This window comes from Triplophysa dalaica, chromosome 13 (genome assembly GCF_015846415.1).
Source record: "Triplophysa dalaica isolate WHDGS20190420 chromosome 13, ASM1584641v1, whole genome shotgun sequence".
NCBI classification, from domain to species: domain Eukaryota; kingdom Metazoa; phylum Chordata; class Actinopteri; order Cypriniformes; family Nemacheilidae; genus Triplophysa; species Triplophysa dalaica.
In genome coordinates this window covers 19,991,735-20,014,826 of record NC_079554.1, presented here as the reverse complement: position 1 = coordinate 20,014,826, position 23,092 = coordinate 19,991,735, and the positions used below count along the sequence as shown (strand labels likewise).

General features: G+C 36.9%; 6 protein-coding genes across 6 annotated transcripts; 1 reads left to right on the top strand and 5 right to left on the bottom strand.

The window, feature by feature from the left end:
• Nucleotides 1–1,759: 1,759 nt before the first annotated feature.
• LOC130433983 (trace amine-associated receptor 4-like) lies at nt 1,760–2,767 on the bottom strand. The gene has a single exon (XM_056763793.1). It carries the CDS (start codon nt 2,765–2,767, stop codon nt 1,760–1,762), a length of 1,008 nt encoding a protein of 335 aa, XP_056619771.1.
• Nucleotides 2,768–6,903: 4,136 nt separating this feature from the next.
• On the bottom strand, nt 6,904–7,953 carry LOC130434686 (trace amine-associated receptor 4-like). Its single transcript, XM_056764978.1, has one exon. The coding sequence runs from the start codon at nt 7,930–7,932 to the stop codon at nt 6,904–6,906; it is 1,029 nt and encodes a 342-aa protein (XP_056620956.1). The 5' UTR covers nt 7,933–7,953.
• Nucleotides 7,954–10,745: 2,792 nt separating this feature from the next.
• On the bottom strand, nt 10,746–11,744 carry taar1b (trace amine associated receptor 1b). The gene has a single exon (XM_056764991.1). The coding sequence runs from the start codon at nt 11,742–11,744 to the stop codon at nt 10,746–10,748; it is 999 nt and encodes a 332-aa protein (XP_056620969.1).
• Nucleotides 11,745–14,472: 2,728 nt separating this feature from the next.
• taar11 (trace amine-associated receptor 11) lies at nt 14,473–15,465 on the top strand. Its single transcript, XM_056763792.1, has one exon. It carries the CDS (start codon nt 14,473–14,475, stop codon nt 15,463–15,465), a length of 993 nt encoding a protein of 330 aa, XP_056619770.1.
• Nucleotides 15,466–18,234: 2,769 nt separating this feature from the next.
• Nucleotides 18,235–19,245, bottom strand: LOC130434663 (trace amine-associated receptor 1-like). Its single transcript, XM_056764944.1, has 2 exons — nt 18,918–19,245; nt 18,235–18,845 (listed from the first exon to the last, which is right to left on the bottom strand). Exons 1-2 carry the CDS (start codon nt 19,243–19,245, stop codon nt 18,235–18,237), a joined length of 939 nt encoding a protein of 312 aa, XP_056620922.1.
• Nucleotides 19,246–20,681: 1,436 nt separating this feature from the next.
• On the bottom strand, nt 20,682–21,692 carry LOC130434660 (trace amine-associated receptor 1-like). Its single transcript, XM_056764941.1, has 2 exons — nt 21,365–21,692; nt 20,682–21,292 (listed from the first exon to the last, which is right to left on the bottom strand). Exons 1-2 carry the CDS (start codon nt 21,690–21,692, stop codon nt 20,682–20,684), a joined length of 939 nt encoding a protein of 312 aa, XP_056620919.1.
• Between the last annotated feature and the right edge of the window lie 1,400 nt (nt 21,693–23,092).

The following is a 23,092-nucleotide window of genomic DNA, read 5'->3' as shown; positions in this document are numbered from 1 at the left end:
ATTTACAACACGTGCTATTTAATGCTTAACTAACATCACATCACATCAGTTTGAAGTTATAGCTGCACTCAGTTATGCCCTTACTATTTTCCTTGTTTAAAACTTTACACTGTTGTCTGATATCGATCACAAAATAAGATCAAATTAGACCTAAACAGTTTCAACAAATGAAATTTCCTAAATCACAACTAATAAGTTCTCCCTATTTTTCAAAAACATGTACTCTGTAACTTTTAATCAAAGTCACTGCTGAGACTGGTTTCACCCGAGGTTTTTGGAGTTTGGGTTCCTGGCCACAGGAGGACTGCATTTATTAGATATTTTGTACTAGAATAATATTGCTTGTTCTATAAACAATATGCACTGTGCTGTGTTTTACTTGTTCTGTGTTTTTCTGTTTTTCTTATTTTCTTATTTTCTGCTGTAAAGCTTTGGAACAAGGCACATTGTGAAAAGCGAAATAGAAATAAAATTGAATTAATACCCTGATGATTTCTGCCATTAATTTAAAAATCAATCATTTTGATCCATGTTGGCTTGTGCTGCAAATACCCCTGTGCTACTTAAAACTTTTTGGGTCCGGGATCACATTTAGAAACTGGAAACTCTAGAGATCCTTATAGGTAGGATTGGGTATCGACTGAATTTTAGCGATTCCAATTTCGATTCTTCTGATCAATTCCGATTCTCATCGATTTCCAGTTTCGATTCCACAGTTGAAGTAAAACGTTTAAATATAAACCTGTATGGTCTTTAAGCCTGCTTATTGACTGGTTTGCAAAAAATATAGATCTGTATGAGCACCCTTTTGTTAATATATATACATATAGCAACCATGTTTTTTCTGATTTGTTACATTTTGTAATACCATAGTTTTACTACATCATGGTTAAACTGTAGTTATTATAATGAAACTATGGTCAATGTGTGGTTCCTGTGCTTTATCACAAGTTTACACAAACCCATTTGTGAAAATATGCACACAGGAATTAATAAGAGGAATTGAAATTTTTATTTCACGTGTCTGATTCCTATTCCTTTCAATTCCAATCCGATTCCTAAACTTTCGATTCCGATTCCCAAACAATTCAGGTTTTCGATTCCCAACCCTATGGATAAAATTAATTTTGACTTCCGACATATTAAAATGATGAGGCTAGAAATGACAGTTTAATGAAAGTTTTCATTTTTTGGGGTGGGATCAGTGAAACATTTGGCAGGGTAAGAAACAATACAAATATATATTTTTATCTTATCCTACAATAATTCCTGTGTTTTAATAGAAAAAGGAATGAATAAAAATGATAAATTGAGTTTAAGGACCTACACATTTTCAACCAAAAAGCGTAAAGAAAAATGCCACATGTGTAAAAATTTACAGGTTTAAATTGTGAAAACTGAATTGACATATCAAAAATCTGCATACTGAAAATGATTTAAAGTCAAATCTGCTTGCATTATTCTTCTAACATAGTACTAACACATCTCTGCATTTTATTTAGTAAACAGTCAACTTAAATTAAAAAGCGTCAAACTTTCTTTCCCCACTTTTCTCCCCCCCCCCCGCAAAATGACACCAATTGTTACTTAAATTACAATAAATGCAAAGTTGCCCATAAAAAAATGTTGTAATGGTGTTAAAATAACACATTTTAACTGTGACATGTTACATTATTTGTACCTGAACTAGTGATTAAACATTTTCATTAAGAGCGTACGAACTTAATAAAACACAAATATAAAACTGATCATATTTATTCTAAGATTGAGCTGCCCGATTCTCCGAAACGCCCCAAATAAAACTTATAAACAAACTCTTAAAAGCTTTCTGAAAACAGGGATAGAACAAACCATAGATGTAAGGGTTACAGGTGGAATTAAAATATGCAAACCAAATCAAAGCTTCAAAAACATCAGCTGGAGTTATAAAATTGAGATACGGGTCGACAACAGTGCCGGTAAAATAAGGCAACCAACAGAGATAAAACACCCCCATCACAATAGCAAGAGTTTTAGCAGCTTTTCTTTCTCTCTGTACAGAGTTTTGACTCTTCAAACCCCCTGTCACTCTTTCTGACATAACTCGAGCATGTTTACTTGCCACATGGAAGATTTTCATATACAGAGAGCTCATAATAGTGCCTGGAAGAAAGAATGTGAGAAGTGAACAAATGAGACCCCACTCTTTGTTAAAAAACAGAACACAGCTTCCCACACAGTACACTTGAATGATAAACGTTTCCAAACCAACTGCATTTACCCCTGAAAACACAACAGAAAAGCTGTAGATAAATGAAAAGATCCACGTGAAGGTGATGAATATGGTCACAGTGTTGTTTGTAATCCTCATTTTGTATTTTAGAGGGTCACAGATGGCCCAGTATCTGTCAATAGATATTAAACTGAGATGGATTAAGGAAGAGATACAGAAGGTCATGTCCAAACTAGAATGCACTTTACAAACAACATCTCCCAGAAACCAACAGCCCTCGACAGATCGCACCATGCTGTAGGGCATGACCAGAGAGCCCAGCAGACAGTCGCTGGCAGCCAGAGACCGAACGATCATATGAGTCGGAGACTGAAGCTGTTTGAAGTGAGAGATGGAGATGATGATCAGCAGATTCCCAAAAACTGTGGAGAGGATCATGAGCAACATGACAGTGTACATTGCCACTTTAACTACAGTGAGACGATGATCTCTATGACACGAGTCTCGCAGGAGCGGAAAACAGAGGAGAATATTCTCAGTCTCATTTGATATCATCACTTCACCGGTAAATGTAAAAGGCCACACTATTATGGACCAGATTTTCAGAAATATTTTGAAAAGAGTCAAATGATCAAAATGAATATCAAAAGAAATGTAAATATACAGACCGTACATGCCCATGCAATATTAAATCATAATTTGACTCGTCTCTGTAGCCACGCCTCTATATGTACCCTCAGATTTAGGTCCCTCCCGTTTGTAACCAATGGTTACAAAATTGTCTGTCTCTGATCTGTCATATTTAATGTATTCAAATGTTCCTCTTTTTATATTAATATCATTTAGTATTTTCAGAATCAAAATTGGAAAGAGCTGTATTGCCAATGTTTGCTCATACATATAAAATATCAATATTTTCAAAATTTATTTTAAATTTATTTTTGATTTTAAGGCAGTAATGCTTAATTTTCCCCATGTTGATGGCACGATGGACTGTGCCAAGGCTGGAAGAACACTAACATGAGATTATCACATTTAGTTAAATTAAGTAATTTGGCAGACGCTTTTTCAAAGAGACTTACAAGTAGGAGAGCATTTAAACATTTTGTCAACATGCTAAACAGCACCGCTAGTATACAAGGCTACTAGGAGGATTAAATTGGAAAGCAAAGGTGAGAATTAATAAGATTTTTTTAGACACAAGACAGACAGTTATTGGATAGTCAAATGAACCGAATAAGTACAGTGTTTTGCCAGCGATTAAGTGCCATGTCTGTCTGTCTTGTACCTCTGAGGTTTCTTCCTTGGGCTTCCAGAAGGCGTCCCTTGGGGCAGGGGTACTGTCATGATCCTGTCCATTTCAGTAGTTTTAAAGTTCTGTGAGCAGGGTCGTGACAGTATCATGTCTTTTGTGCCAGTTGTGGGCTGTCCGGAAGACATGTGGAGTTTGATATGACTTTGCGCCACATGTTCTCCCGTCAAGTGCCTTGGCCCCTACCACTCGTTTCCCCTACACTTCTAGATCTTCAGTATGCTTGTATGCTCAGATAAAACATAAACAGAAGTATAAATTTTTCTTGGAGCAATCCCGTACCCCGCCATTCACATAGTTAAATACTGTTGAATCTTTATTGTTGTCAGTCTTACCTGTTGAAAAAAACAGCATAACCTGGCTACGTTTTGAAGCGTGGTAGCTGGTTTTGCCGGTTTAAGCTGGTCATGTGCTGGTTGAACTGGTCATGAGCTAGTCCTAAACTGGTAAAATGCTTGTCCTTAAACAAGCACATGACTAGCTAAGGACCACCATATGACCATCTTAAACAAGCAAAGGGGTCCAGGAGATCTTATTCAGATGCATGTCATCACTGATTTTACCAACAGATAATAAATAATTTGGAGTTTGACTGTATTTTATGAGTCTGATTCAGATCTTAAGTTTATTCAGTGAAGCTGTATAAAGAGATAGATGGCGGTCTTTCAGAATGTGTAACAGCGCAACCTGCAGTACAGTTGTGAAATAACAGATACTTGAAAAATTCATTGTTTGGCAGTGAAGCGTTTTCGAATAAAACATGGAATTTTCCGATGAGCTACAGGATAATAGTCGGACAGGAGCAGACAACATAGGAGATAATTCTCATCATAAATCTTATCTTAGTCTCATTTGATGTCATTACATCTGCCAACGAGGCTGAGAGAACTTCCCTTGTGATTGTAAAAAAGCAGACAGTCATATCAAAAGCATAAAAATATATATTGTTTGAAATACAGTTAAGGCCAACAGCTAAAGAACATTCCCATTCAATAACGTTAGGGAAATCATTATTGACTGGTATATACAGTTGAAAGAAAAAGTATGTGAACCCTTTGGGCTTACTTGGATTTCTTCATAAATTGGTCATAAAATGTGTTCTGATCTTCATCTAAGTCACAAAAATAGAGAAACACAGTCTGCTTAAACTAATACCGCACAAACATTATACGTTTTCATGTTTTTATTGACACAACATGTAAACATTCATAGTGCAGTGTGGAAAAAGTATGTGAACCTTTGGGTTTAATAACTGGTTGACCCTCCTTTGGCAGCAATAACCTCAACCAAACGTTTCCTATAGTTGCAGATCAGACTGCACAACGGTCAGGAGAAATTTTGTACCATTCCTCTTTACAAAAGTGTTTCAGTTCAGCAATATTCTTGGGATGTCTGGTGTGAATCGCTCTCTTGAGGTCATGCCACAGCATCTCAATCGGGTTGAGGTCAGGACTCTGACTGGGCCACTCCAGAAGGCATATTTTCTTCTGTTGAAGCCATTCTGTTCTTGATTTACTTCTATGCTCTGGGTCGTTGTCCTGTTGCATCGTCCATCCTCTGTTAAGCTTCAGTTGGCGGACAGATGGTCTTAAGTTTTCCTGCAAAATGTCTTGATAAACTTTGGAATTCATTTTTCCATCGATGACAGTAATCCGCCCATGGCCTGAGTCAGCAAAGCAGCCCCAAACCATGATGCCCCCTCCACCATATTTCACAATTGGGATGAGATTTTGATGTTGGTGTGCTGTGCCTTTTGTTCTGCACACATAGCGTTGTGTGTTCTTTCCAAAGAACTCAATTTTGGTTTCATCTGTCCACAGAATGTTTTGCCAGTAGTGCTGTGGAACATCCAGGTGCTCTTTTGCAAACTTCAAACGTGCTGCAATGTTTTTTTTTGACAGCAGTAGCTTCCTCCGTGGTGTCCTCCCATGAAGTCCATTCTTGTTTAATGTTTTCCTTATTGTAGATTTGTAAACAAAAATGTTAGCATGTGCCAGAGATTTCTGTAAGTGTTTAGCTGACACTCTAGGATTCTTCTTCACCTCATTGAGCATTCTGCGCTGTGCTCTTGCAGTCATCTTTACAGGACGACCACGCCTAGGGAGTGTAGCAACAGTGCTGAACTTTCTCCATTTGTAGACAATCTGTCTTACCGTGGACACATGGACATCAAGGCTTTTAGATATACTTTTGTAGCGCTTTACAGCTTTATGTAAGTCAACAATTCTTGATCGTAGGTCTTCTGAGAGCTCTTTTGTGCGAGGCATGGTTCACATCAGACAACGCTTCTTCAGAACAGCAAACTCAAAACTGGTGTGTGTTTTTTATTGGACAGGCCAGCTTCAATCAACACATCCAATCTCATCACATTGATTGGACCCCAGGTTGGCTGACTCCTGGCTCCCACTAGCTCTTGGAGAAGTCATTAGCCTAGGGTTTCACATACTTTTTCCACCCTGCACTATGAATGTTTACATGTTGTGTTCAATAAAAACATGGAAACGTATAATGTTTGTGTGGTATTAGTTTAAGAAGACTGTGTTTCTCTATTATTGTGACTTAGATGAAGATCAGAACACATTTTATGACCAATTTATGAAGAAATCCAAGTAAGCCCAAAGGGTTCACATACTTTTTCTTTCAACTGTATATATATATAATGTCAAATCTAACCTACTCCCCCCTCTCCTATGCATAACTAATGGTTTCAACTAAAGATTAACAAGTTATTCAAGTATTTTCCCGTTCAATACATGAGAAAAGCATTTTGGGGACCAAAAATGCAAATATTTGAAAACAGCTTTTTAAAATGCAAGTTTTCACAAACAATAAAACTATCGTCTCCTTAAACTACAAAAGGCTCCATTTGTAACAATATCATGCGTTTGTGTTACATGTTCAACCAATACAGTAATGCTGTACTCAACAAATCAATCATTTTATTCGTGTAGTACATTTTAAAACAACACACGTTGGCCAAAGTGCTTTAAAGACCCAAAATTGGAATTAACACATAAAAACACAACATAAAACGACTACTAATGGTTTAAAGCATCAGTGAAAATATGAGTATTTAACATGGATTTAAAGTGCTAGATGGAATTGCAGGATTTAACTTTTAAAGGAAGACTGTCACACAAAAAACCCTTTAGCTGGGTTTTCAAAGATCAGTGGAACAGGGGATTATTTAATAATGTTGTTGTTATCCACCGTATGGATGGATTTTGTCTGGAATGGTCTTAAACTTGTGTCTTGTTTTTTATACAGTATTTTGCCTGTTCTGTTCATTCCATTATGTGTTTACGGACAAGCAGAAAAATTTAATTTGAATATAAAAACCTTTATTGTCAGGTACAAAATAAAACCTTAATTGTTGTATTCATTCAACTGTCACAGTGTTTGAGTCAATGATGCAGCAGGTATAAGAGAGAACAAGAATCTTGAAGGCCTTCTGAAAGCGAGAGTAGAAGAAACCATAAATCAGAGGATTACATGTAGAATTAAAATAGCCAAACCAAATCAGAGCCTCAAAAACATCTGCTGGCGTGACAAAATTGAGAACAGAGTCAACAACGGTGGCCATAAAAATAGGCAGCCAGCAGAGCAAAAACACCCCCATCACAATGGCAAGAGTTTTAGCTGCTTTTCTTTCTCTATGTGCAGAGCTTTGACTTTTCAGCCCACCTGTAGCGACAGGTACTTGTTCAGCAATAACTCTTGCATGTTTTTCTGCAACATAAAAAATCCTGATATACAAAGACGTCATGATAGTGCCGGGAAGAAAGAATGTGAGAATTGGACAAATAATACCCCACTGTTTGTTAAAAAGCAGAACACAGCTTCCAACACAGTAAAAATACATAATAGTTTCCAAAGCAACATTGTTCACGCCTGAAAACAAAATGCTAAAGCTATAGATAAATGAAAAGATCCACGTGAAAGTGGTAAATATAGTCACAGTGTTGTTTGTGATCCTCATTCTGTATCTTAGAGGGTCACAGATGGCCCAGTATCTGTCAATAGATATTAAACTAAGATGCAGTATGGAAGAGATACTGAAAGTCATGTCCAAACTAGAATGCACTTTACAAACAACATCTCCCAGAAACCAACAGCCCTCGACAGATCGCACCATGCTGTAGGGCATGACCAGAGAGCCCAGCAGACAGTCGCTGGCCGCCAGAGAACGAACGATCAGATGAGTCGGAGACTGAAGCTGTTTGAAGTGAGAGATGGAGATGATGATCATCAGATTCCCAAAAACTGTGGTGAGGATCATGAGCAACATGACTGCGTACATTGCCACTTTAACTACAGTGAGACGATGAGCTCTAGGACACGAGTCTGGCAGGAGCGGAAAACAGAGGAGAATATTCTCAGTGTAAATCTCACTCTCATTTACAGTCATCCCGAGAAGTTGTGAGGACTTCCTTTGTCGCTGTGAAAAGACAGACAGAAGAAATCATAAATGAAAGTTTGGTAAAAATCGATGCTCATAGAAAGTCAAGCATGTATCTAGTTTGATTTATATTCTCAGATTCATGACCCCCTCCCACACACGTTGTTAAATGTAACCCATGGTTACTGAAATATTTCATTTAGACTCAAGAGATTTTAAGCATTAAGCATTGAATAATGTAGTCAACTTAAAATAGCGCTAAAGTAACAATCTGTGGCATGCTGTCAATGACCATAAAGCAACTGTTTTTACTATTTACTATTAAAAATAACCATACATACTGCAATTCTCTTCCAATTAAAGCATCTGTGTGTTTTGCATTGTGAAAAAAATAAAATGATTTCTCATCGTCACAGTTTTGTACAACATAACAATAGCACTCACGTAAACAAGGCCGCTCACGGACATCCAAGACACAACAAAACAAAGCTCTGGCCAAAAGTTGAAAAGGTGTCAACCAGCATTCATACAACCAGTGAAAAGATACATTTGGTGCACATTTGGGCATGGGACACTTATTGTCCCACCTTTCTGAAAGCCCTGGCACAACTCATTTCAGAAAGGTTTATTAATAGAACAACTCATTAATAAAATGGAGGAATTCCTTAACCTGAAAACGTCCTTCTCTCGTAAAATTGTTTGTTGTTCAAACTACTTAACATTCATGACGTGAATTTCTCGTTTAGCTCTGGACTGTGAATTATTTGAGCTACAAAGCATAATTTATCGTCTGCCCTTAAAATATATTAATGACACAATTTATCTTGTTTATCTGGAAAAAGATTGCTTTTATAGTTCACATTTATTGTAAATAACTCTGACAGACAAATTATACAACACAATTCTACTCAAATGTTCAAAACAACACAAAACTGTATGACGTTGATATTCTACTGATCTATAGAAGTCAAACACAAATGAGTAATGATGAAATATTTGTGTCTTACACCCGTGAGACTTGTTATTTGTTCTCAGTTTTATTGCAGTCACTCTCACAGGAATCCAACCAATCAAAGGTGTTAATATCAGCGCTCACTCTCTAAGTACTTTAGGGTCCTGAGTGCATTATTTCATGAAACACATTAGCTGCTTCTTCTCAAATTAGTATCACAGTCAACTTGTTTACTCAATATGCCACTGAGAGATATGCCACTGAGATTTGACAGCCCTGACAAACTTTTGACAAACTTCAACCAACAATGCAGAGAACAATATAGAAAGAATTTCTAATGCATTATACAAATAATCAAATGAAAAAAACGATAAAAGAAAAAGACTTTTATCGTTTTATCCTAAAGAAAAGACTAATTCAAGCTTTGCAGGTACCTCAAGACTGCTTTGCTTAGTCTTAGTGAAAGTCTGGGTTTGATGAGATCTCTGAATAAAAAAGCTGTACATTTATTTCTGAAAACGTATGACAGTTTAATTGGGTGTAAAGATTCAGGTAAATATCTCGTAGTAATATGACTACAGTATACAATGCAGAGCATCCAGTATCTGCTTAGCATCACCAACAAGGTTGTGAAGATGCAAAGAGTAATAATAAAGCTAAAGTTTAATCTAAAATACAATTTATTTCAGTATTTATTTACCCTTGTGACATTCAAACCCTGTATGACTTTATTTTCTTTGAGAAGTCAATGGGGGTCAATGTGGTTTGGTTACCAATATCCTCCATAAGATCTTTTCTTTGTGATCTTTAGAAGAAATAAACGATGAAACATGATATATAAATATATTAGCCACTGTAATATGTATGTTTCTTATGTTTTTTATTATCCCCAAACTCATTTAACAGCGTAGATCATTTAATTTGACCAATTTAGAAATGATTTCACGACAACAGAACACTTGTGCAGAACTTTGTAACCACAAGAACTTGTGAAAACATCTTTAAAAAGCGGGAGTTGATCTTAAATCTGAAATTAAATGAAGAGAAACACACACAGTTAATTAACAGAAAACTGAAGTGTGAACGCACAAATTGGGCCTGAAAATAAAGGCCTGAGGCTGATGGGGTTCTTATTACGTCTGCCACTGGATAGAAAGAAGCTCAAACGCCATTGTGTCAGGTCATCTTGCACTCGAACATCCAAATGGACCACATCAATTTACATTACATTACACAAACATTTATATTATGCTACGAAAACTGCTTCAGTTTCATAAAGACCCAACGAAACATTAAAAGCACCACAAATTATATCAACATCAACAAACAGCAACATGCGTACTACAGTCCAAACTAAAGCCATGTTTAAATACATTTAGTCAGTTCAGATTCACTTTAGAAAGGTTTATTTTTATTTACATTACATACTGCCCTCATACACACAACCTACAGTACAAACACACTCCTCCGTAATGATGTAATGTTTTTTTACACGACCCTTGAGACCTCTTACAGTACCTTGTGAAGTGAATCTCAGACGTGTGAAAATCAAAATTCCCTGTTTTAACACCATTAGTCATTATAACAAACACAACAAAGGCTTCTTCAGAATAAATAATCCATCAGGTGCAGCGTGACATCAGACTGTTTACCCATAATTCCCTCCAGACATTTAAGACATGGTGTATGATGAGATGCCATTCATCCAGACCTTTGACTCTTCTAGATAAAAAAACCTCTTTAGTACAATTTATCGTGATGCCAAGTTAGCCTAAACGCATTTAAGTGATTTTTAAATGTCTTCACATTTCTTTCAAAGTAGGAAATCAAGTTTTTTAAGACAATGGCCACCGTAACTCAAATGACCTACTTACGTATACAGCTGTTCTCTACTACTGTTGTGCTGGAATATCTTTCCAGTTACTATGATTCTCACAGCCTTCCTGAACCAAGAATACAGAAATGCATAAATAAATGGATTTAACGTGGAATTGGCATAGCCAAACCAAACGAGAGCATCAATCAGCATCGGAGGGATGATGTACCCGATAAAAGGATTCATGATGTTAAAAAGAAAAAACGGGGTCCAGCAAATAAGGAAAACCCCAACCACGATAGCGATGGTTATCGTAGCCTTATGCGTTTTGTGTTGTACATCTCCCAACGGATAATCTCTCCTCAACTGATTAAACAGACGACTAATGGATCTGGCTTGGTTCAAAGCAACCGCGTAGATACTTGAATATATTCCAGTTATGATCAGAGCGGGAACGTAGAATGAAACCATGGAGGAGACCACCGCCGAACCACGTCCGAAGAAAACGGGACACCCTCCCACGCATTTCACGTGTGCATCATAGAAGCCCCTGCTGCCCTTGATATTGAGTTCGCCAAAGATCATCGTGGCAGCAAATATGGCAGGGACCAGCCAGCTGAAGGCTATCATGAAAAGCACCGTCGAAAATCTGATGAAGGTGCGGTACGTCAACGGCCGGCACACGGAGAAGTAACGCTCGGTCGACACGCACACGAGGTGGAAAATGGAGGCCGTGCTGAGCGTGATGTCACAGCATGTGTGTATCTTACAGACGATGTCACCGAAGTACCAACAGCCCTGCATGGAACGGACGGCACTCAACGGCATGATACACAGTCCGAGAAGAAAGTCACAAACTGCGAGAGAGAGAATGAGCTGGTTCGTTGGCGTGTGGAGTTGCTTGAAATGTCCGATGGAGATAATGACCAGTAGATTCCCAACAACAGTTATGAAAGTGGTCAACATCATGGTGATAAACATCGGAACGTAGACGTCAGAGTGCCGGCCGTACCTCCCACAGGATCCGTTCAAAGTGTCGTAACAGAGATCCATTTTAGTGTGGTTGGAGAAGTTTCGATAATCCATTAAGTTCAACGCTGATGAACGCCCACCATCAGATAAATCGGGTATTAGAAGAGAATGTTGTATGGGCTGTTTTAGTCAATAAAATGTTTGTTTTTAAAAACATTAGCATCATCTCTACAGCATAAACAGAAGCATTCCATAAAGTGACTTCATCCAAAAGTAGAATTTTCTCCCTAGGGTGTTTTCCTCTGTCCTTTCCTGAATTGTCCTTTTAAGAAATTCGGATAGGAGGAGAAAAATTCCCAAGTCCCAAAGCAGCAATAACAATGTTTCTCATAACAGAGAAACGCTAACTCAGCTGACCACATTACAGAGTCTCAGGAAGAATGAATAAATCCGACATTGATTTATTCCACCTGCTTTAAACAAACCCAAAGAGCAAATTTCCATCTATAGAATATCTATCTGTTTATCCACATGAGTCACTTAGAACAGGGAACAATGCAACTCATTTGTGTGCTTCTGAGGAATTGTTCTTCATGTGGCAAACCACCGAAAACAAACTGATAATATTACGGATGTCCTCCACCGCCTCGGCGAAAACATGCAATTGAACACATGCCCAATATTTACAATTATAGAGCAGATAAGAAATTCAAAAGCACAGAAACAATTGACTGGAAGCGTATGCTGTGTATCGTAGTGAACACCATCAATTATTAGATTTTGATTTGCAGGAAGAAAAAGAAGAGGAAATTATTTTATAGATAGCGCGGTTTTGAACATGCGTCACAAGCCCTTTTTATCAGCCAACTGTAGAAGTTTAAAGCTCAAAGAGAATCTTACTGTGACTAAACAATGTGTAAACATTCTGATGATTATAGTCATTATGAGAATTTCTGTTGAAGTAGCAGAATGCTACTCAAAGTCGAATGTCCACCTGAAAAACAGGCACAGAAAAACAACTCAGATTTTACAAAGATGTGGAAGCCGAAAAGATGTACGCAGTAAAGCAATGATGTTTAATAAGATTCTACATTAAGTGGAAACCCAACAACGTATAGTAAAATAGGAAGCAAAATGTCATAAAATCAAAACTGTAATTCATAACGTTTGCCTCTTTAGCGCCATCTCTGTTTGAAACATAAAATTGCGCTTTTTTCAGTACTTATCTTCATAAGTTCAAAAACCACAGATATCTACACATTTCATGCATAATTCAACCACGAAGCTCAAGTTATAAATCATCGTTATATGCTGCATAATGCGGATTGTGATTCGTGGTAAGGAGCCCATTTTTAAACGGCAATTTATGGATTATAACCCCAAAAAAGTTGAAGAAGGTTAAGGCATTTACACGACAAAATCTTACAAATAAAAGTTGTTGTGCACATCCAAAGCCCTCATTGGGCCAGATTTACCACAGAACAAACATTGGCCCAAATGTAATAGTGTACCTCAGAGATGTGTATTTTTGTAAATAAAACCCAGAAGCGAGAAGTCAGTTCTTTCGGTTCCAGTGTGTTTTTTTAACGTGTTTTTGTAAAATCAGCTGAAATAATATTTGTGGTTGACAAAACCTCTACGTTTTACAGCGGCGTTAAGGCGGGTTGTAACAAGTTTCTAAAAGAGACTCCATCCTTTGGTGGGGACGTTAGACGTTATAATGCATATAAATCTTCAAATTAAGCAACATGGGCACAGATCTCTAAAAACGTGGATGGGGATTCACATACGGAGAAATAACTTACCAGGAAACAAGTTTTTTAATAAAGTTTGAGACAAAACATGTGAACATCAAATCTACGCACACATCTAATCATTTCAATGGCATTTGCACAGCAGCAGTAATACACAGTTTTCGAGCCTATCTCGTATAGCTGTAAATACCATGTGACTGACCACTTCAGAAACAGGAAAATATAATAACATAGCTGATTGGCTGATGTCACCATGTACATACATAGATACGGCTATGAACACTGTGTCCAAATGCTGCGATGGCTCAACAATGGCACTGGTGACTATTACGAACTGGATAGAAAAATACTGTAAGTCCATTTCATGCTTTTAAGAGCCCTTCAAAAAAAGCCACTGGTTTACAAAAAAGTGATTTATTCTTTGCAAATATTTCATTTGCTTTTATCTGGAGGGGTTATCGTGGTCAAGACCAGTGGTTTATTCTTGAACATCTCTAGAGGCAAATGGCAACCAAGAATGCCTTGTGGTCACATGATAACAAGAGGTCCTGTTTGATTGGTTTGGAGAAATATGCATTCCCCGTGAAAGCATTCAAATGGATAGAAAAATCAGATGTTTGAACACATGGCACAGGACATAGGAAGTTTGTCTGAGGTAAGATGTGAAACAATTAAATGATAAACAAATTGGACACTCACTTCCGAAATACTAATATTATAATATACAATATAATATGATATCATATTAATATAATGTACTGTGTAATGTTAAACTTTAGCAAAGACTCACAGTTTTACAAGATATTCTTTATGTTAAATATGTGATGACATTTTGTCAGTTTTGCCTGATAAAATGTTTTGGTTAACTGAAAAACAATATATAGGTGTATATATTTGACAATAATCAGACTTGTTATTTTTGTTTAAGCCTCAATCTTACAAAACTATGTTAGATTTATGCGTAAAAAAAAAGACCAGACTTTTTATCCTTTTATTTTTAGAAAATGTTGTAAAATATATTGTTTACTCATGCTAGGTTTTTACCGGCCTGCACAATGAACTCGAGTCACCCGTGGACACCTGTGGAGTCCGTCAGCCTCTGTTATGAATCTGCGAACGGCTCCTGTGTCAAGACTGTTTACTCCCCTGTCTTGAGAGCCCCACTCTACATCATCTTCGCCATAACTATCATTCTGATCGTGTTCGGCAACCTGCTGGTCATCTGCACCATCGTCAGTTTCCAGCAGCTGCACACCCCTACCAACTACCTGATCGTCTCCATGGCTGTAGCAGACCTTCTCCTGGGCAGCTTTGTCATGCCCCCCAGCATGGTGAGGTCTTTAGAAACATGCTGGTACTTTGGAGACTTCTTCTGCAAATTTCACTCCAGTACTGATTTTACTCTGTGTAACGCAGCTGTTATGCATCTCACGTTCATCTCAATCGATCGATACTACGCTGTGTGTCAGCCGCTCCAGTACCACAGCAAAATGACCACGCGTGTGATCGTTGCCATGATCCTGGTGAGCTGGGGATTCTCTGCTTTTTTTGGCTTTGGCATCACATTCTCAGAGCTGAAAATCGAACAAACAAAAACTGAGGAAGTGCACGTAAGTTGCAAGGGAGGGTGTTTGGCAATGCACGGAAGAGAAATCGGAGTCACATATTCACTTGTTTTCTACTTCTTCCCCATGTTTGTAATTGTTAGCATTTATAGCAAGATTTTCGTTGTAGCCTTGAAACATGCCCGTGCCATGAATAACAACCCCAGAGTCTCTGTTAATTTAAAGGATTTGAAGGCCACTAAGACGCTTGCCATTGTCATTGGAGTTTATATGTGCTGTTGGACGCCTTTTTTCATGTGTAACATTATAGATCCTGTGGTTGGCCATACCATACCAGCACTGTTATATGAGGTGCTAATGTGGGTGGCTTATTTAAACGCTGTGTTTAACCCCATGATTTATGCCTTATTTTACAGTTGGTTCAGAGAAAAATCAAAACTCCTATATAAAAAATTATACAGGTTGTGCAAACAGGCGTATTAATATAATCTAGATGTCGTGCTAGATGCTATACTTAAGAGTATATAGTTATTTCCTCCTTCACTGTAAATAAGTTTTGATTATTTTTGATTATTTGTTCTTAGAAAATTGTATTGGCATAAAAACATAGGTTAAGCTGTTTTGTGGTAACATTGAATGTTTCAGTTAGCAAAAACTGTAAAAAAAAGGAAGTGTTTCATATATTATACTGTCTTTATGTCATTCTGTCTTGTGCATATTTAACATGCAGTTCAGTTTTTTGGCCCCTGTTATTAAACTGGTAAAATGTGTAGCTTATTTGATATCTGTTTTCTTTGTGCTTTGTGTAATTTTCTTTGTAACGTCCATACGTTCATCATAACTTTTCAAGTTTAGGTAAGTGATGTTTTGACATTTTAGTTTTTTATTGAAATATGTAGCATTTTCTGTCAGGATTGCATGTGATAAAGGATTTTGTATATTGTTTCATTGAAGCTATCAAATTAAAAATCTGTCTAAAAAACGGTCTCTTCGCTCTCTAGACAGATCAAATAGGCTCAAATTGACTAGTACATATTTTACAGTGCAGGTTTTGTTTTTTAATTGCTGTTAAAATTCTTATGTGAATGCCGAATCAACTAAATAAATGTTTAAATGAAGTATGCTGTAATATCAAAGATCTCTAATGTCTGTATATACTTTCCCCAACAGATTTCCCTTCAAATGATCCCGCAGACATTGGGAATAACCCCACAAGGAGAACTGCTGGAGGAGTAACTTATGTTTAATTCACCTTTTTAGTGATGTAACTAGTTAATCTACACTTAGAATGTTAGTTTACTCTTCACATGTTTCAGTGTACAAAAATTGGTTAAATTCTGGGAGAATTCTGGCTTCTTGACGATCAGCCACATGTGGCCCACATGGGCCGTCAGTCCTTTACTGAACTCAGCCAAACAAGAGTGACATATATAAGGTCCTCATATGGGCCACAACATTCTTTATTATATGGCTCATTGCTGATGGAGTTATGGCAGAAGAAGAAGATGTGGACCAGATCTGGGCCAGGGAACACTTTCTTAAATGAGCCACATGTCAGCAGTTTATTTGGGCCAGATCGGAACCAAACGAAATTTTCTGACTGGGGCTTGTTTACTTTAAACATATGTAGCACCAGTGCTATGTGCAAATCACGTTAAGGTACAGCCCTGACACTAATAATAATCACTGCTTGACCTTATTCTATAGCAATCATGGAGAGTATCAACAAATTTAGGTGGCCGCAGCGCACACTAAAACGCAAATAAGCAACTTGACCATTCAGGATCCAAATCAATTAAATTGACACTGGAAATGAAATATCATTTGGTCACACTTTATTTTAAGGTACAATTCTCATAAACAAACAATTAACTATGAGTTTAATTATTCAATAACTCCAAATTTGTTGCTTATTAATTGTTAGGAAAGTATTTGTAAGTTTTAGGTATTGGGTAGGGATGTAGAGTATGGTCATGCAGAATATGTGCTTATAAGTACTAATAAACAGCCAATATGCCAATAATAGGCATGCTAAAAGCAACTGGTTAATGGTGAGAATTGATCCCTAGACTAAAGTGTTACCCATCTTTTATCTTCGGAAAAATAACATTTATACTCGGACAAGTGATTGACAAATTTACTTGTCCGAAGGACAACCACATGACAATGCTTAATGTTAAGCCCTGCTTATTGCTCAAAATGAAGGCAAAAAAGTAATCTAGCAGCATTGTTAGTTTATTAATACAGAACATACATTCATACATATTTATAACGATATTAATAAATATCATGCTTGTATTGTGGTCAAATCAATATAATAGAAATGCTTGGTGTCCTCTCTTGCTACTGTCTGTCTTAAGAACAGCATTACACAGAATGTACTCATATTAGTGACTAATCTGTTGGAGGAGCCGTGCATACTGACTTCAAAACATATAATAAAAACACCTGAGACAAGCTATAAAGTCAGGTATCCAAAAACTTCCTTTATATTAAAGAGATTATTAACACCCTAGTAAATTGATTTAGGTTATTCTTATAGGTTATGTTCTGACATTTTCCGAGAGACAAATTTGTTTGCTTTATCGCAGATGAAGTGAATTCATATAATTTTTTTCAGGTAAACATGCGTTTGATTTGAAATGTAGCAACCGGCGAAACTGTTTTTATTCAATTAACCATAGGTGTATGTAGAGGAAGACTTCACTCATCGAACTTACATCAACGGCGCTACCATATTGGACCAGGCACGCCAAGTAAAATAGAGCTGCGGGTTTTTTGGATAAAAAGCGCTAAAAAGTTTCATCGATTTCCATGGTTTTACAATCTATGTTAAGTACGAAAACGATTTGTTTAATTTAGTTAGATGTTATTGACATAGGGAATTGTGAAAACTCAGACCCATCAATCGTGGATTTATTTTTATGATCATAATAATTGTGATAATATTGAAAAATGATTGCTTTTTATGATTTATGACAATTGTGGTTATTAAATGACCACATGCAATATTGTATGTATATATTTTGTTTATGTAGGGCCCTTTTTCCATAATACAAAAGGCCAGGCGGGGTAATAAAGATAAGGATTATCTGTCTACAAACAAACATACTTAATAATATACCGTAAATGCACATGTTTTTTGCTCTTCAAGTAAGTTAGAAATGATTCGAAACATATGGGTGGTGGACTTTTTATTTCTGTGTTGTGAAGACGAAAAGTAGAAAAGTAATCAAAGATGCCTGGAAATTTTTACATCAGTATTGTTTTTGAGGAATTAGTCTGAAATATTCTTCCAGATAGAGTGACTCTTAAAGCATGTCTGAACCAGCTGTAAAAGAAAGCATATATCATAGGGTTACATGTGGAATTGTAGTACCCGACCCAAAGGAACAAATCAAACAACAGTGGTGGGACAGAGTATCCAATGAAGGGATCAATAATATTACAAAGGAAAAAGGGAATCCAGAATGTCAGAAACACACCCATGATGATCGCTAAAGTCTTAGTGGCCTTTCCTTCTTTTTTAAATTGACTGTTAGTGCTCTGGATGGCCTGCATTTGCCTTTGAGCTGCGTGTAATATTTTCATGTATATGCAGAGCATGACAAATGCGGGAATGTAAAAGCAAATCATTGACATTATTGTAGCTGCTTCTTTAGTGTGAAACAGCATGCATCCTCCATCACAGTAAATATTCTCATAGTAAAAATCTTCGATGCCGAGAATATTAAGCTCCAGAAATATCATGCCGAAGCCCAAAGTAGCCGAAACAGTCCAGCAAATGATAATCATGACCAGAGTAGCAAGTGAAGTCATTTTACTGTGATATTGTAGAGGGTGACATATGGCGTAATATCTGTCTAAACCAATAACACAGAGATTGAGAATTGAAGCAGTGCACAATGTCACATCGAGACTGCTGTGTATTTTACAGATCAGATCTCCCAGATACCAGCAGGTCTCGATCGAGCGCAGCATGCTGGGCGGCATCACGACTCCTCCTACAAGCAGATCGGCTACAGCCAGAGACAGGATGAGGTAGTTGGTTGGTGTGTGTAGCTGTTTAAAGTGAATGACCGTAATGATCACCAACAGGTTTCCTATGATGGTGACAATTGAGCACAAACTGAAAACCACGTAGAGCAATATTCGGGTTTCCAGGGGGTAGACAAGCTTCTGGCAAGAGCTGTTACTGAACTCAAAACAGAGAAAAGGCTTTTCCGAAGGTCCATTGTGGCTGATGTTGATTTTGATGTCCATTAACGGAATTCAGAGGAGATGTGCTGTTGGGAACAAGGTTTGAAGTTAAGAGTTTAACAAACACAATCCAGTTTCGTCCTCTCTGAGTTTACATGTTAAAGGTTTGGTGTGTTTGAATACAACATGTATTCTGGAGTATATGTTGTATCAATAAGAAAAATAGAATTTACCATGAAACTTGTTATGCTTTTTTAAATCACATTATTGCCCATGAATTGTGAAGCAAATATGATATTAGATCTACATTTAAAATATATATAATAACTTATTCAAAATATTTTCTTTTACATATTTTCCAGCAGTTTATGTATATCCCTGTCTCTCATACGCTCTTACCTTTCCCTCCACAAAGCAGTGAAGTCTATGGAGTAGAGAGCCCACATTTATAACCCAATAGTTCCATAGCAACCATGGTAACCTCCTTAATAGTTATAATAATATTCCCTTTAATGCCCTCACAGGTTAGAATAAACCATCCAAGTTCACGGTGTATATTCCCAAAAAGACACAACTTTAGACTTATTAGACTTTAGATTTATATTTTAGACATAGTTTTTTGGATTAAAAATATGTGGCAAAAAGGCAAAACAAGCTATCAGGGGATATGGCTTTTATCAGAACATAACAAAAATACATATCAATGAACAAGCTTAAGGGCTCACTCACTACAGTTTCAACCGTTAATGGTATTTTCTTAAACCTCTATTGTAGTAATAGTTCATAGTCATTCTCCAGGGTCTTGACTTAAAATGCTTTTTATGGATGTCGCATAATTTTTTTTGCCAAGCCTCCTTAAATTCTTACAGCTTTTTAAAGCTTAAATTAATGTAATTAAATCATGTTTTAATGTGTATGAGGAGTCTGTGGGTGCAACAGTGCGTTATTTGCAGATTTTGTGCAAACTTGTGGAGCTTTGTCAGCTTTAGTTCGTCCTTTTATGAAAAGAACATATAGGGAACAGACTGTAATGCATTGTGGGTACAATGACCAAAAGGAGCAAATGTGGCATAGCTGCAGGATGCAAAGCCCTCCTGTAAATCTTTTCCTCCAATACACTGTATTTTTGTTATTTTGCTCTAATGTTTCATTTCGTGTTGTAGGTACGCTGGGGGAAGTGTGGGCTGGGTGTGGTGGGTACGCTTGGTTAAGCAGCGCAAAGTGTGGGCTTGGCTCGGGTGGTGTTGCTTGTAGCTCTTGCTATATTAATATTATAAAAAATATGATAGCATATTGCAAAATGTCTTTCAAACTTAACACTTTCAAACAGCGTCTGTAGCTAAACAAACATATATAAATGTATACCGGCGTATATGCACCTGTTTTTTGCTTTTCAAGTAAGTTAGAAATTTTTGAAACATAAACATGGCAGGGGGACTTTTTATTTCTGTGATGTGAAGACAAAAAGTAGAAAAGTAAACAAAGATGCCTGGAAATTTTTACATCAGTATTGTTTTGGAGGAATTAGTCTGAAATATTCTTCCAGATAGAGTGACTCGTAAAGCATGTCTGAACCAGCTGTAAAAGAAGGCATATATCATAGGGTTACATGTGGAATTGTAGTACCCGACCCAAAGGAACAAATCAAACAACAGTGGTGGGACAGAGTATCCAATGAAGGGATCAATTATATTACAAAGGAAAAAGGGAATCCAGAAGGTCAGAAACACACCCATGATGATCGCTAAAGTCTTAGTGGCCTTTCCTTCTTTTTTAAATTGACTGTTAGTGCTCTGGATGGCCTGCATTTGCCTTTGAGCTGCGTGTAATATTTTCATGTATATGCAGAGCATGACTAATGCGGGAATGTAAAAGCAAATCATTGACATTAATGTAGCTGCTTCTTTACTTTGAAACAGCATGCATCCTCCATCACAGTCAATATTCTCGTAGTAAAAATCTTCGATGCCGAGAATATTAAGCTCCAGAAATATCATGCCGAAGCCCAAAGTAGCCGAAACAGTCCAGCAAATGATAATCATGACCAGAGTAGCAAGTGAAGTCATTTTACTGTGATATTGTAGAGGGTGACATATGGCGTAATATCTGTCTAAACCAATAACACAGAGATTGAGAATTGAAGCAGTGCACAATGTCACATCGAGACTGCTGTGTATTTTACAGATCAGATCTCCCAGATACCAGCAGGTCTCGATCGAGCGCAGCATGCTGGGCGGCATCACGACTCCTCCTACAAGCAGATCGGCTACAGCCAGAGACAGGATGAGGTAGTTGGTTGGTGTGTGTAGCTGTTTAAAGTGAATGACCGTAATGATCACCAACAGGTTTCCTATGATGGTGACAATTGAGCACAAACTGAAAACAACGTAGAGCAATATTCGGGTTTCCAGGGGGTAGACAAGCTTCTGGCAAGAGCTGTTACTGAACTCAAAACAGAGAAAAGGCTTTTCCGAAGGTCCATTGTGGCTGATGTTGATTTTGATGTCCATTAACGGAATTCAAAGGAGATGTCCTGTTGGGAACAAGGTTTGGAGTTAATTGTAGAGTTTAACAAACACAATCCAGTTTCGTCCTCTCTTAGTTTACATGTTAAAGGTTTGGTGTGTTTGAATACAGTATGTATTCTGGAGTATATGTTGTATCAATAAGTAAAATAGAATTTACCATGAAACATGTTGTGGTTTTTAAATCACATTATTGCCCATGAATTGTGAAGCAAATAGGATATTAGATCTACATTTAAAATATATATAATAACTTATTCAAATATTTTCATGGACATTTCAAGCAGTTTATGTATATCCCTGTCTCTCATACGCTCTTACCTTTCCCTCCACAAAGCAGTGAAGTTTATGGAGTACAGAGCCCACATTTATAACCCAATAGTTTCATAGCAACCATGGTAACCTCCCTAATAGTAATAATAATATTCCCTTTAATGCCCTCACAGGTTAGAATAAACCTTCCAAGTTTCAGGTGTATATTACCAAAATTACACAACTTTAGACTTATATTTTAGTCATACTTTTTGGATTAAAAAAAATGGCTAAAAAGCAAACAACAAGCTTTCAGGGAAAATGGCTTTTATGTGAACATAAATAAATACATATCAAAGAACAAGCTTACAGCGCACGTACTACAGTTTCACCCGTTATTGATATTTTGTTAATCCTCTTTTTTAGTAATATTTCATAGTCATTCTCCAGGGTCTTTACTAAATAAGCTTTTCATGCATGTCGTATATAATTTTTTGCCAAGCCTGCTTTAATTCTTAAATCTTTTTAAAGCTTAAATTAATGGATTTAAATAACGTTTTTTAATGTGTATGAGGAGTCTGTTGGTGCAACAGTGCTTCATTTGCAGATTTTGTGCAAACTTGTGGAGCTTTGTCAGCTTTAGTTCATCCTTTTATTAAAAAACAAATAGGGAACAGACTGTTATGCATCGTGGGTACAATGACCAGAAGGTGCAAATGTGGCGTAGCTGCAAGATGCACAGCCCTGCTGATGCACCTTTGGTCTTTTTTTTGTAAGTTAAAAATATTCGTACGGTAATACGGTACTTTGGGTTGTGGATATGTGTAATTCATTTTGTATTGGTATATCATTGAGTTTAAAAAAATCTTAGTTCAGCAAATATGATAAAAACAGACAATATACGCCAAAGGCAATATATTTTTTTTCTTCTTTAGTTTTTTTAAGTGTTTATATAATTGAGAGATTAATCAATTTTGTGAATCAGTGTTCAGTGGCGCAGTGTTTGTGTTTAATATTGTTTGATTGTGAAATTATTGAATATTTTTATGAAAAAAATGGCGTGGTGGTGATCTGGTTAAATTCTGGTCTCTGGTCTATCAGCTACATGTGGTTCATATAAGGGCCGTCAGTCC

Bases quoted from the DNA above. Each gene is read 5' to 3' on its own strand.
- LOC130434663 (XM_056764944.1), bottom strand. From the start codon at position 19,245: ATGGACATCAAAATCAACATCAGCCACAATGGACCTTCGGAAAAGCCT. The intron at 18,846-18,917 runs GTAAAATACACA...TTATTGGTTTAG, and splicing joins GTATCTGGGAGATCTGATCT to ACAGATATTACGCCATATGT.
- taar1b (XM_056764991.1), bottom strand. From the start codon at position 11,744: ATGGATCTCTGTTACGACACTTTGAACGGATCCTGTGGGAGGTACGGC.
- LOC130434660 (XM_056764941.1), bottom strand. From the start codon at position 21,692: ATGGACATCAAAATCAACATCAGCCACAATGGACCTTCGGAAAAGCCT. The intron at 21,293-21,364 runs GTAAAATACACA...TTATTGGTTTAG, and splicing joins GTATCTGGGAGATCTGATCT to ACAGATATTACGCCATATGT.
- LOC130433983 (XM_056763793.1), bottom strand. From the start codon at position 2,767: ATGATATCAAATGAGACTGAGAATATTCTCCTCTGTTTTCCGCTCCTG.
- LOC130434686 (XM_056764978.1), bottom strand. From the start codon at position 7,932: ATGACTGTAAATGAGAGTGAGATTTACACTGAGAATATTCTCCTCTGT.
- taar11 (XM_056763792.1), top strand. From the start codon at position 14,473: ATGAACTCGAGTCACCCGTGGACACCTGTGGAGTCCGTCAGCCTCTGT.